Source organism: Sinocyclocheilus rhinocerous, unplaced genomic scaffold, assembly GCF_001515625.1.
Source record: "Sinocyclocheilus rhinocerous isolate Xijiao unplaced genomic scaffold, SAMN03320098_v1.1 scaffold529, whole genome shotgun sequence".
NCBI lineage: Eukaryota > Metazoa > Chordata > Actinopteri > Cypriniformes > Cyprinidae > Sinocyclocheilus > Sinocyclocheilus rhinocerous.
Genome location: NW_015635521.1, coordinates 650,197 through 663,021, shown reverse-complemented (window position 1 = coordinate 663,021; position 12,825 = coordinate 650,197). Strand labels below are relative to the sequence as shown.

General features: G+C 37.9%; 1 protein-coding gene and 1 long non-coding RNA gene across 2 annotated transcripts in view; both read left to right on the top strand.

Annotated features, from left to right (window-relative positions):
- Positions 1-720: 720 nt before the first annotated feature.
- LOC107746978 (C-C chemokine receptor type 4-like) lies at positions 721-2,908 on the top strand. Its single transcript, XM_016561343.1, has 2 exons — positions 721-874; positions 1,866-2,908. The coding sequence occupies exons 1-2, from the start codon at positions 852-854 to the stop codon at positions 2,902-2,904; spliced, it is 1,062 nt and encodes a 353-aa protein (XP_016416829.1). The 5' UTR covers positions 721-851; the 3' UTR covers positions 2,905-2,908.
- A 7,755-nt stretch (positions 2,909-10,663) lies between these two features.
- LOC107746977 (uncharacterized) overlaps positions 10,664-12,825 on the top strand; it is a 4,092-nt gene continuing 1,930 nt past the window's right edge. Inside the window, exons 1-3 of the long non-coding RNA XR_001640747.1 lie at positions 10,664-10,735; positions 11,615-11,664; positions 11,869-11,907. This is a non-coding gene — a long non-coding RNA (uncharacterized LOC107746977). The remainder of the gene's footprint in view (positions 10,736-11,614; positions 11,665-11,868; positions 11,908-12,825) is intronic.

Here is a 12,825-nt window from a genome sequence, read left to right as displayed (position 1 = left end):
CTCTCTCTCTCTCTCTGTGTGTTTGTGTGCAAGTGATGTGTGTGTTTGTGTTCATCAATTAAAGCAGCGCATTAATATAGAATGATGATTAAACTGGCTTGGAACCACCTGTGCATTAAACAGTTTTAAGGCCTACCTGCTAGCCAAGTATTCAGACAGCCCATGGTATAATAACAATTTAATTTATTTCTTTATTTTATTCAAGCTGTTTGATAGTTGAGATTTTTGAAAATACTGAAAGGTTTGCATATAAGAAGTGAAGTAGCCTATAAATACCACGGCAAGTCGGAAAAAGGGACAAAGTCTTGAAACCTATAATTAATTTCCCAAGAATAAGCATTAGTTTCACTTGTTCTTAATTTTTTTCAATTCCTGAAAACTGACTCACTGTTAAAGCAGAAAAGAGCACAAATTTTGTTTTTTCAGCATTACAGGCTTATCATTCATTGGTGTGGGATGGCATTTGTTTTGAACATTAGGCTATCTATATAAAATATCCTTTTCAAGACATTCGCTGTGGGTGGGGGGACTTATTAGCGTTCATTCAGTAGCTGTCACAGCCTCAAATGACTCATATTTATTGTTTTATCTGCTCCACGGGAATTTCTTTTGTGCATCCAAACCTGCTAACCTCAGTGCGGTGACAGGAAATGTGTTCACATTTCACCTTCACGTCGCAAGATAAATTTTGCAAAAAAGCACTCTCACACATGCACATGCCTCATTTTACAGGAAATTTGCTGAAGGCAAATGTACAGAAAGAGAGTGAAATGTACTAGACTCACTTCCATGAACACATGAACCACATCTTAACATCATCTCAGCAACAAGAGTGACAGCAATTTCTCATCATGACTGAAACATATAAAGACAGGTAAACATAATTTTTATTTATTGTATTTTCATCATGTTGTGTTTTGATCCATCATTAAAACATTTTGATAAATTATGAAGATTGGCTCAAGAACGTAACCTTGTTCCTTAAGAACAGCCCAATATATTACATTCAATGTTTTTTAACCAGTTATTATATCACATACTGTACAAGTGATTGTATGTCTGATCTACTCAGCATTTAGGAGTATTGTTGGACTATCTTGATTGTACTGTGCAAGTACTGTAATTCACAAAATTATTACATGAGATCACAGACATTGATGTATGATAGTGGGATTGTGGTGGGATGCTTGAGAAACCTGTGGTTAATCAACTTGCTGCGACCTCCTTCTGTTTGTACGTAATGATATTTGAAAAAATGTGGTCTGCATGTGGTAGCTTTGAGGTTTGACTTTAAATTGTTGTCCCTGTCAAATTTTGTATTCAAAATTCTAAAAGCATTTATTAAATGCATACCTTTTGAATTTGTGTTATTAGACACACTTGTAACACCCTTGATCAGGTTTAAGTGCTACCGTACAACCAGTGTATCGCTGCCTGCCATATATACCACAATTATACCATAATGAAACTTTGTCTTCTGTACAGCCACTAACCATTTAAGCAATGAAACATAGTTACTCTCTACAAATTATTAAGGTTAATTTATGTAAGTAAATTGGCATGTGCCTTCTGACTCACAATTTCCCGAATTATACTGTAGAAGTCCCCATGATTTGCAAATGAACACAGTGCAATTTATTGACATCATCTTTCACACCGATTATGACATTATTGCACATCAGTGTGGCTTGAAAAAAGAGTTTGAAGAATCATTATATGATGAGTCAAACGCGTGGTTACGGTCCATATTAGTGGCACGTTACTAGTTTTATTTATTGTGTTTTAACTATCTTTATATAAACTATATTTATATAAGCAATCAATTAATTACCCTGTCACTAAATAACATTTATTGTTTGTTACAGCATGAATACAGAAGCATATGATAGCTACGAAACAGAAACCTTTTGCAATATTGAGGGCTCACAGCTGAATCCACATCTCAAGGCTGCCATTTTCTACATGGTTTTTGCACTTGGCCTCATTGGCAACATCACCGTCTTATGGGTCCTCTTGAAAATCATGCATGTGAAAAATATGACAAATCTCTGCCTGCTGAATCTGGCTCTGTCAGACCTACTGATGGTCCTCTCACTGCCCTCCTGGGCTCTCTATGCTCAGGGCCACTACTTAAAAGCCAATGAAATGTGTAAGGCAATGGCGGGTACATACCAGGTGGGATTTTACAGCGGGATCTTATTCGTGACTCTGATGAGCGTGGATCGCTATTTGGTCATCGTACATGCCGTTGCGGTGCTGGGAGCGAAGATGCTGCGATATGGAATTGTGGTGAGTCTAGTTATATGGCTGGTTTCCATCTGTGCCGCCCTTCCAGAGGCCATCTTTGCAGCAATGGTCACAGAGGACAACATCACCAGCTGTCAGAGAGTTTATCCTGTTGGGTCAGCCCAGAAGTGGAAGCTTTTCCGTAACTTTGGTGAAAACGCAGTGGGACTATTCATCTCTTTGCCCATTTTAGCCTACTGCTACATCAGGGTCCTAATGGTTGTGAAGAAGACAAAAAACTCAAAAAAGGAACGGGCCATAAAGCTCATCTTAGGCATTGTCATCGTGTTTGTGGTCTTCTGGGTGCCCTACAATGTGGTGGTGTTTCTGAAAACCTTGGAGGAGTTTGGCTTTCTAAGTGGCTGCGAGGCTTATCGTCATATCAACATGGCCATGGACTTGACAGAGACAATCGCACTCACTCACTGCTGTGTAAATCCGGTCATTTATGCTTTTGTTGGAGAAAAGTTTAGGAAATGCCTAGTAAGTTTGTTTTCAAGATATCTTGGATGTGTGAAGACTTACCAATCGACATCTACGCAATCCAAAGTTTCAGAGAATGAAACTTCCAACACGGCTATTTTTTTTACATCTCCCATCAAAAGTACACAAGTTTAGGTTCGACCATTTTTGGTTTCTTTGTAAATATTGCGCTTATCAATCAACAGGACCATGGACTTGACAGAGACAAACGCACTCACTCACTGCTGTGTAAATCCGGTCATTTATGCTTTTGTTGGAGAAAAGTTTAGGAAATGCCTAGTAAGTTTGTTTTCAAGATATCTTGGATGTGTGAAGACTTACCAATCGACATCTACGCAATCCAAAGTTTCAGAGAATGAAACTTCCAACACGGCTATTTTTTTTACATCTCCCATCAAAAGTACACAAGTTTAGGTTCGACCATTTTTGGTTTCTTTGTAAATATTGCGCTTATCATTTAAGATGTCTTTATTCATGCGTTGCAACATATAATAGATTTCTTGATTTCATGATGGTAATATATCAATTATACTACCTCAATTAGTAAAAGCAAATGTAATTGATAAAAATGAACCATCATTCAAGCATGTGAAATCATACAAGAATATGAAAATTCCTGCTTCAGGTTGGTGGGGCAGATGCTTTCTGTCTTCTTGTGTTTATGAATAAACTAGTGTTTTACACACTGGCTTAAAAATGAACTGATGCATTAAATTTAATGAATTTACAAATGATTTAATGTTACTAATATATCTGTTCCTCAATATCTCTAAGGTCTCATTACATGACCTGCTAAAAAGTTCATTACTGTTTCCGTATAATAGTTATTAACCACAGGAATAGAAAGGAAAAAAAAAACATCCTTAACCACACACACTTCGAAGGCAAAACCAAGCACAAAAAAAATTTCCCCTCACATGGGCTAAAAGAGGATGTGTGAGTGCAGTATTGATATAGAGGAACTGTACTTTGAATGTATTCTTTACTGGATCAATGTCTGTGAATAATGTGTATTCCTAATGTCTGTTACATTTTATGCCTAAACTACTTATTTCAAATGCACTGATACACATATCAAGATGTATATCAATATGTAAATAAACAAATAAATAAAACGATCAAAATCTGTTCCAAAAGTATTTTGTAATGCTACCGCTTACCACAAGAGCCCTCCCTATAACACATATGTCACTGCAGTCACATACATGCCTACTCTTACTTTAGTTTTAAATCATTGACAAACAGTGTTTCTGTAGCCTCACAGTATACTGAATTATGCTATATTAAACGTGTGCTTGCAGAAATTAACCATTTACATAGTGGCATACTATTGCATTCATAGTGGCATACTATTGCATATTAATGTATCATGCAATTATATGGCAAATATGGCATAATATTTGGACCATGGAATTTTAGATTTGATTTTTAGAGACATTTTATTACATTTATGGGGTTGTGTTTAAACACTATTTTTCATCTACACTGTCAGCAAATATTGTACCTTTAGGGGTACAACAGCTTGTCACTGGGGTAGTGCTCTCAAAGGGACACCTTTGTAACTTCTCTACCCCTAAAGGGTGCATACTAGCACCTTAGAGTAGTAATTTGTATCCTTAAGGTAGCAATATGTACTCTTATGGTACTATTATAAACACTAGGGGAAAAAGAAGGTACAAAGTTGTCCCTTTGAGGATACTGCCCAGTGACAGGCTGTTATACCCCAAAGGTAATTTTTTGTGAGAGTGTCCATCCTGTAGGCTATATACACAGTCTATTGTTTATGTTTGTAATGCAATTCAGATGCTTGAATGAATACAAAATAATGGTTGTTTCCTATATAATCAATACAAAATGCAAGGCCAACTCAATAATAAATAGCTCCTTGCATATAATTTTATTTATTTATTTGGCCATATTGGTTGTCATTCTAATGTGTAAAGCATCAGGAAGGTTCGGAAAATAGCTTTTTGTAAAAGTGTGAACGTAACTACAAATGTGAAGCTTCAGGGAAGTAACTTCACACTAACCTTTGTCTTTACCTCTAAAGCTAGAGCAGAAAGCCACAGGTTTCTGAAGAGACATGCTCTGCAGAGTGAGGCGGATTTCCTGTGTTCTTTGGCTCTGATGCAAACACAGTACATTAAGACTGCTGACATGACCATTATTTCAAGTAGCACCAAACAGACTCAGAAAAGAAATCCAGAAAGTAATTTTTAGAAAAACTGCCCCCAAACTGTTGTAACATACAGTAATGTGATATTAATAAAAGCATTTTATAGTAATAATGCCCTTATCAAAATGATAATCTAAAACAATGTGTCAAAAACCTTGCAAAAACTGTTTAAAGGAACATGAAAAAGTTTACATTTTCTGTCTATAACTACATTCAGTATTTATCCAAATCTATCGACAGGATATTTTTGATCAAGTATCTGATGCAAGGCATGATGCAAGTTCATTCATTGATGTTTTTGATTGGACTATGTGATCACACACAACCACTTCCTCGTTATGAGGTACATGTGATTTTATCTGCATGCAAATGTTATGGTTAAGACCACATTCTGGGACGATCAACACACATACACACGCACACGCACACGCACATGCATGCACGCATGCACACACACACACACACACACACACTGTTTAACCAAAGACAATACAACTATGCAGTTAAAAGGAAATGTGCAAAATATTGAAATACATAATAAACATTTTGTATTCACCAATACAATTTACACCAAAAGTTAGTTCCGGTCCTCTAACCTGTGGTGTTCCCGGTCAAAATTTACCAGCCTTTTAAAAATTGCTCATAAATTTCTTGTTATGCTATATTATTACCAAATATTGCATTCAATCTTTTTGTTTTCTTTCAGTTAGGACAGGTTTAGTACTTAATTTGGAAACTGATTGTTCGTAGGCCTCACCGATCTGAGCCTGACTGATCAGATGATAAAATTAATCTCTGTGAAAAGGAAAGCCTGTAATACTCAAAAACGTTTACTTGTGTGCATGAACGTGTGTGTGTGTGTGTGCACGTGTTAGTGTGAGTACGCATGTATTCATGCATGCACAGGTCTGAGGCCTATGTTTGCAAGCACACATGCACATATGTGAACATGAACATGATGAACATGCTCCTGAACACTAAATGTTTCTCTTATTTTCGATCTCCCCCATTCATTTTCAGTGAATAGTCCAATGTTTGACCAATGTAAGCTCAGATCAATGAGGGTTATGAGTCAGTTTTAAAGTCAGTTTAAAAAATAAATACAAAACCTGCCCTCATTGAAAGAAAACAAGTTGACAAAAAGATTGAATCCAATATTTGGTGATACTATAGCATATTATAGGCTATAAATCTATAATATAGCATATTATAGACCAGTGTTTCCCAACCTTTTTTTAGTCGCGGCACCCTTTGGAAATTTTAACAAACTTGTGGCACCCTACAAAATCAATTGTCACAATATTTGAATTTCTAACTTCAATATGATAATGTGAAAAGTATAGATACTCGGTACAGCAGGGAAGAACTGCAGAATATAATGTCATACAGATATTTTTAATATTATTTAAAAAATTTGTCCATCAATGGTGGCAATCAGTAGGCTAATTTCTAATGAAGAGACCAATTTATATGACAGATTTTAATGTAGGCTTTTATACATATGTAAATATTAATTACCATTATAACTAGCTATCTCACAAATTTTTGCTCACTCAGTGTTTTTTTAATTTTACAGTTGGCTAATTTTGGTGCAGTAGCACGAGATAAACAAAGAGAAACTTTGAATTGAATAAAAAAATGACAAGTAAGCAGTCAGTAATAAAATAAAGAAATTAATAATGATAGCACAAATAAAAAATAACAACAGGCCTTCGAATTAAATAAATAGCTTTTTAGTTTTTCAGGTAGGTCTAACAGTGACAGAAACAATACTGTACTACATCGATGTTTCCTGTCGGCTCAATTTTTGAGTGGACTTTGCTTTTCCGATTCGCATGAACGGTATACGAGTGGAGCGACTGAGCGGAGCGGGATAATACGCAGAGCGTCACACCACGTGATAGTGAAACCTGAGCGGTGAACTAATTTTCGGCAGCCGAAATTTCGGTGCATCTCTAATTATTGGCGACATCAGAAATGGATATTATATAATAGATGCTTTTTTTGAACATTTTAGCAATTTAAAAATATTAAAAAAGGATTTTTTACACGGCACCCCTGCTCTCGACAGACGGCACCCCGGTTGGGAAACACCAGGGGTGGCGAACTCTGGCCCTGCAGAGTTCAGCTCCAACCCTAATTAAAACTCACCTGCCTGTAGCTTCCTAGTAACCGTTCAGACCTTGATTAGCTTGTTCAGGTGTGTTTGATTAGGGTTGAAGCAAAACTCTGCAGGGCTGCGGCTCTCCAGGACCGACGTTCGCCACCCCGTTATAGACTTATAAGCTATTTTTTGTAGGCCGGTCATTTTTGACAGCTGTGACTTTTGTGCCATTTTGTGCAAGATAAAAGCATTTCGAAACAAACTTCCTGGTTAAACATTAAAGCATGCTAATGTGATAAAAAGATTTTTTAAATAAAAATTTAGGAAATGCCTATCAATTTGTTTTTCAAAATATCTTGGATGTGTGAAGACTTACCAATTGACATCTACGCAATCCAACATTTCAGAGAATGAAACTTCCAACACAACTATTTCTCCTATCAAAAGTACACAAGTTTAGGTTAGAAAAGGTTTTGTTTTTGGTGCTGTTTTTTGTTTTGTAAATATGGGCTTATCATTTAAGGTTCATGCATCATTTATCATTTATTCATGCATTGCACCATATAATGCAATCTAACATTTGTTGATTTAATGGTAGTAATACATATATACATACTGTCAGGATTATGGACCTGTTGTGTTGTGTTTTCCCTCCACATGTGCTTCCCCTGACCTAGTTTTTCCCGTGTTTCATGACCTTATTTGGTCCTTCCTGTTCCTGTTCGTATTGGTTTTGTTGTGAATGTCTTCTTGAATGTGAACGTCTCCTGCGTGAATTCTCCTGCGTCTCCGCGTTCTCTTTGCCCCACGCTCCTCACAGTAGCGCAGTCGTGACAGAAGACCAGACCTACAACAGTAAAACAAAAAGTAGTTGCGTGTTTTCCCCTCCGTTTTGTTTCCGTGTTTTGTTCAGTGTTTTTTTTTCCTCCCGTTGTTTCCCTATGGATCCCCTCGCTCGCCCAGAATACCTCCTCCTCCTGCTGGATCAGGGGGAAAGATCGCTCGAGGACCATACCAGACTGTTTCTGGCCCTCACCCATCTCACCAGCTACCCGGACGATGCGCTCTGTGTGTTCTATGACGCCAGCTTGAACCCCGCGTGCAGAGCGCCGTCGTCCGAAGATGGTCCTCGAGCGGATTTCTCCACCTTTGTAGAGTGGATACTGGCGAGAAACGGATCCCCGTTAACCGTCTGTTCCAAGGAGGATCTCGCCAGTTCCACTCTCGACCCAGAGCCCAGCCCACCATCTCCTCGATGTGCAGAGCCCAAGCCCAAGCCCGAGCCCACCGAGGACGGAGAGCCAGTTCCCGCCGCGATCTACGAGCCAGCGCAATGCCGAGCGACTGAGCAGAGGATCGCCCTGGAGGCAGAGCCCAACCCGTCAGACCAGGTGCGAGAGCCGGCGACAGTGCCCGCCCCGAGGGAGAACACCGAGGACGGTGAGAGCATGGAGTGGAGCTCCGCCCACTGCACCGTGGCTGAGGGTGAGCTAATTGTGCATCTGGGATTGCAGGACTTAGAGGGGGACCTAATAGACTGGGAAACCGATCTGGAGGCCGACTTGCCCCCTCTCCTCCGTCCTTCATCCCCGCTGGTCCCGTCCAGCCCTCCTTCGTCTCCTGTCCCTACGTCCAGCCCAGAGTGGGCTCCCCTTTCCCAGTCGAGCCAGGAGTGGGCTTTGATCCCAGGGGGCAGCCCTGAGAGCCCGGAGGTTCACGAGCCCGGAGGCTGCCGTCAGGCAGCCCCCTGGAGTCGACTTCCTTTTCCATGGCTCCTCCCTCCGTCGGCTACACCGTGGGCCGCCGTTATGGCTGTGGCCTTGGTCCTGCTTCGCTCCTCCTGCTCCAAGTTCAATTCAATTCAATTCAAGTTTATTTGTATAGCGCTTTTCACAATACAAATCGTTGCAAAGCAACTTTACAGAAAATTAAGTTTCTACAATATTTAGTAGTAGTCCCTCCTGTCGTCTCCCTGGCTCCCTGGACTGCCTGCTCCGCCATGGCCTCCTGAGCTCCCTGCTCCGCCATGGCCCCCTGAACTGCCTGATCCGCCCTGGTGGCCTTCCTTGTCTCTAGCCTGCACCAGCCTCCAGGACGCCCCCCCCCCGTGGAACTGTTACGGTGCAGGACTCACCTTCCGGGTGGGGGGAGTAATGTCAGGATTATGGACCTGTTTTCCCTCCCCATGTGCTTCCCCTGACCTAGTTTCTCCCGTGTTTCATGCCCTTATTTGATCCTTTCTGTTCCTGTTCATATTGGTTTCCCATACCACTATTAAAGCTTATTCTGGCCTAGTTCAAGGCTGGTTATTGGTAATTTATGTGTACAGTCGAATGTGTCTTTCAAAGTATACTTCATTTGATAGTGTGTGTGAATGCAGGCGGTCGACATATGTGCTCTGTAAAGTTTTATCTTTGTCCAGTGCCTTGCAGTATTTTTCTCCAGAATTTATGACCGAAAAATATCTTTGATATAGATTGTCATCTAAAATCGTCAAAAATCTCATAACTTTCTCTCACACAAGTGCTTGTCAGGGCGGGTGTCTCATAGTCACTGGTATTTTGTTTTTGTTGTCTTTTTAGTTTCATTTTCCTCTGTGACACTACGGCCAGGGCCAGTGTTGCCACTTTATGGAACAACCTTGTGGTACAAATTTATGCATGGTACAGTACGTGCAAACTATTCTGGATGATAACATTGTACGCGGACCGTATGTGACATTGTATGCACTGTACGTGGACACTTACATACACGTAAAAAAAACAAATATATTTTGGGCTTTATCCTAAGTGTTACATTTTGGCAAGTGACTTGTCCTACACATTTATGCTATAGATGAAACTCAAATCATGTGTCTTGTTGATAGGAGGTTAAGACTTCAGCAACATGTCAACAGGTTTTATATATGAGCAAGCTCCATTTAAATATTGAAGCTACTTCAAATGTAAAAATCTAGTTACATTTTTAAATTTTTTTTACATTTGCTACTATTAAGTCTAACACATCTCCAATGGTTTCATGTTTTCTGTTTTAGTGTCTTACTCATTCAGATGGTGCACATCCAAATCATTATGTAATGATAAAAAATTTGGAGAAAACCAGAGTCCATCTTACTATAAGATGTGTCAGGTTATACAGACTATGGATATCGTTTTTAAAAGCACTTTTAAGTGGTTGGGTGTTTGCAGAGTGTGTAAAACCACATGCTAACACATTGCTCAGCTGTTCTGAGTACACGTGCAGTGCTGAGCGTGTTTTTCTTTAAACTGGTTATTTATTGGCATAGGATTTTTTTTTTTTTTGCACCATTAAAGCACTATGAAGTTCATATTGCAGTGCTGCAACATTGTTTTTTCATTCACATATAAAACAGACAGAACATAGATGCATAGCAATGTAATTTCCTCTAAACTGTTGTCGAAACATGGTGGGAGCCAATAGAGTCATTGCTATTGCAGCCGATATGAAACTACTTCTGCAATCTGCAAAGCCCCTACCCCAGTTTACCTATACAGAGGAAGTGCCACAAACCAATAGACTGAGAAAAGAAAAGAAAAAAAAACCCTATAACAGATCATGTTTTTTTTTTGACCGATCTCATATGATACGATCTTATCTCATCTCATCTCATCTCAACTTCCCGTCTTTGCTCGGAAGGTCAGGGGGCAACATCAATTATCACACTTGTGAGTATTCCTGGCAAGCACATTATTGATTTAACATATTTTTAAAATAGTGTTCGTTTATATGCCTTTAATATGCCTGGAGGGCGCTTTAAATATGAGCCCTAACCCCTACTTTTACAGCAAACACCTTTTGTATCAGCTTGAAATGGTTATGGTTTCACACTTTGGTTAGTAAACCAGCTGTTGGAAACATTCAATGTCACAGTATAAGTCTGAATGTCACGGGTGGTTTCCGCCACAGATCGAAGCTCATAGTGCTCATAGGTATGTGAAATTTTCTGTTATGCTAATAAATAATTAATAAGACTTTATTTATTACATTTAAAAAGTGGTAGGGTGACTTTGGTATTTCCACAGAATACTAATGAAGATTTTCGAAACATCTAAAATAACATTTTTAAATAAAATGTGCATGTTTTTATGTGGTGGATAAAAGGCTAATAAAATTATAAAGATATTAAAAATAAATATTATTCATTGTCATTCATTTGATGTGGCTCAAATGAACAAGAATGCATGCTTTTGTGTGTGCGTATATATCTATATTTCTGAGGAGGCATATTTAAGGCATATTGTTTGTAAAGGTGCTATGAAACAACACATATATTTTGTGTTTTTAAGTACAATATATATTTAAGGGCTGTACAAATACACTGAATTTAATAAAGTGTCCCCACTTCGACGTTTATCAAAGAGAGATGCCTAAATGTTACTGATTCATGATATATATATATATATATATATATATTTGTCTATTAATGCAAAAAGCAGTTGCATATTGTCGCATAAAGCAGTCACATATTGTAATACTTTTTTTTACTAATGCCTTATAGATGTGGCATTATGCTAAATTTCTGTTTCCCTGTTTGTCTAACCCAGTTAGTACACCTCTGGGTTCTGATTATGAATTCTACAGCTGCGTTGCTGAGGTAAGACCAAACATCATCTCCAAATGTAGTTCAAATCGCAGAAAAAGAGCACTGAGAAAATGGAACATTGGAGAAAACTGAATGAACATACATCAGTCTATACATACACAAGTTATTCTGTTTTCAAACCTATAGATTTCTTTATGAAAGGCTGGTCACATGAACCAATCAAGATATAAGATAGACATATTCATTTCTTTTTAGTGTGGGTTGGCAGAAGATGGAAGCCACAACATTGTCCAGGTGAGGTCATATCACATTTATTAGTCACTAGGGGTGTGACGAGACACTTATCCCACGAGACACGAGACTGGGTTCACGAGAACGAGACGAGATGAGATTGTAGGACTTTTTAAAAGAAATCCTCAATGATGAAATATATAGGGAAAAATAGTCTTTTATTCAACTGAAAAACACAAAATGCAAAAAAGTAGGTGCATTTTGAAATCAACTTGTACTTTATGAAATTAAACATCTATTTTAATACATTTTATGCAGTAATAAACAACATGTAAACACTGCAAAATGTTTTGCCACAAACTCAACTCACAGGCAAGTAATTGCACAAAAATTATAAATAGTATAAATAAAAATAAATAAAAAAACAACATAAATATCCCTTTAAAGTGGAAGTGAAGCAGTCAGTCAAGTTTACATTATTTAGTAAACTGATTTCCACTTTAATAAAAAAAAAATATATATAATAAACAAGATTAATGTATCAATTTAAAAGAATAAAGCAGTGGTTGCCAAACTGGGGGGCACGGCAAGACTGAGGGATAGTTAGGGCCCTATGAAATCCGTTTTATTTTTTCCTAAATTCCGTTTTATTTTTTTCCAAATTCCGTTTTTTCCATTTTAATTTTTCTCGACTCCTTTTTAATAGTTATATATAATATTGTATTAATTAAAAAGCATATCTAATTAATTAAAATCATTAATCTTATACATTTTCACATCAATTTATTAAAAGTTTAACAAAAATTACATGTTTAGGGCCCTATGAAATGTTTTATTTTTTCTCACCATATTATTTATTGTTACCAAATTCTGTGTTTTAACATGTCTAATTATTTGAATGCATAAAACAACTTAATTTATTCATTTTTTTCTTAAAAGTAGCCTTATTAATTTTTTTTCCCCTCAGAAATTCTGTGTTGT

Excerpts from the sequence above, each read along its gene's own strand:
- LOC107746978 (XM_016561343.1), top strand. The coding sequence starts at position 852 with ATGACTGAAACATATAAAGACAG. Across the intron at positions 875-1,865 it reads ACTGAAACATATAAAGACAG|CATGAATACAGAAGCATATG; the intron begins GTAAACATAATT and ends TGTTTGTTACAG.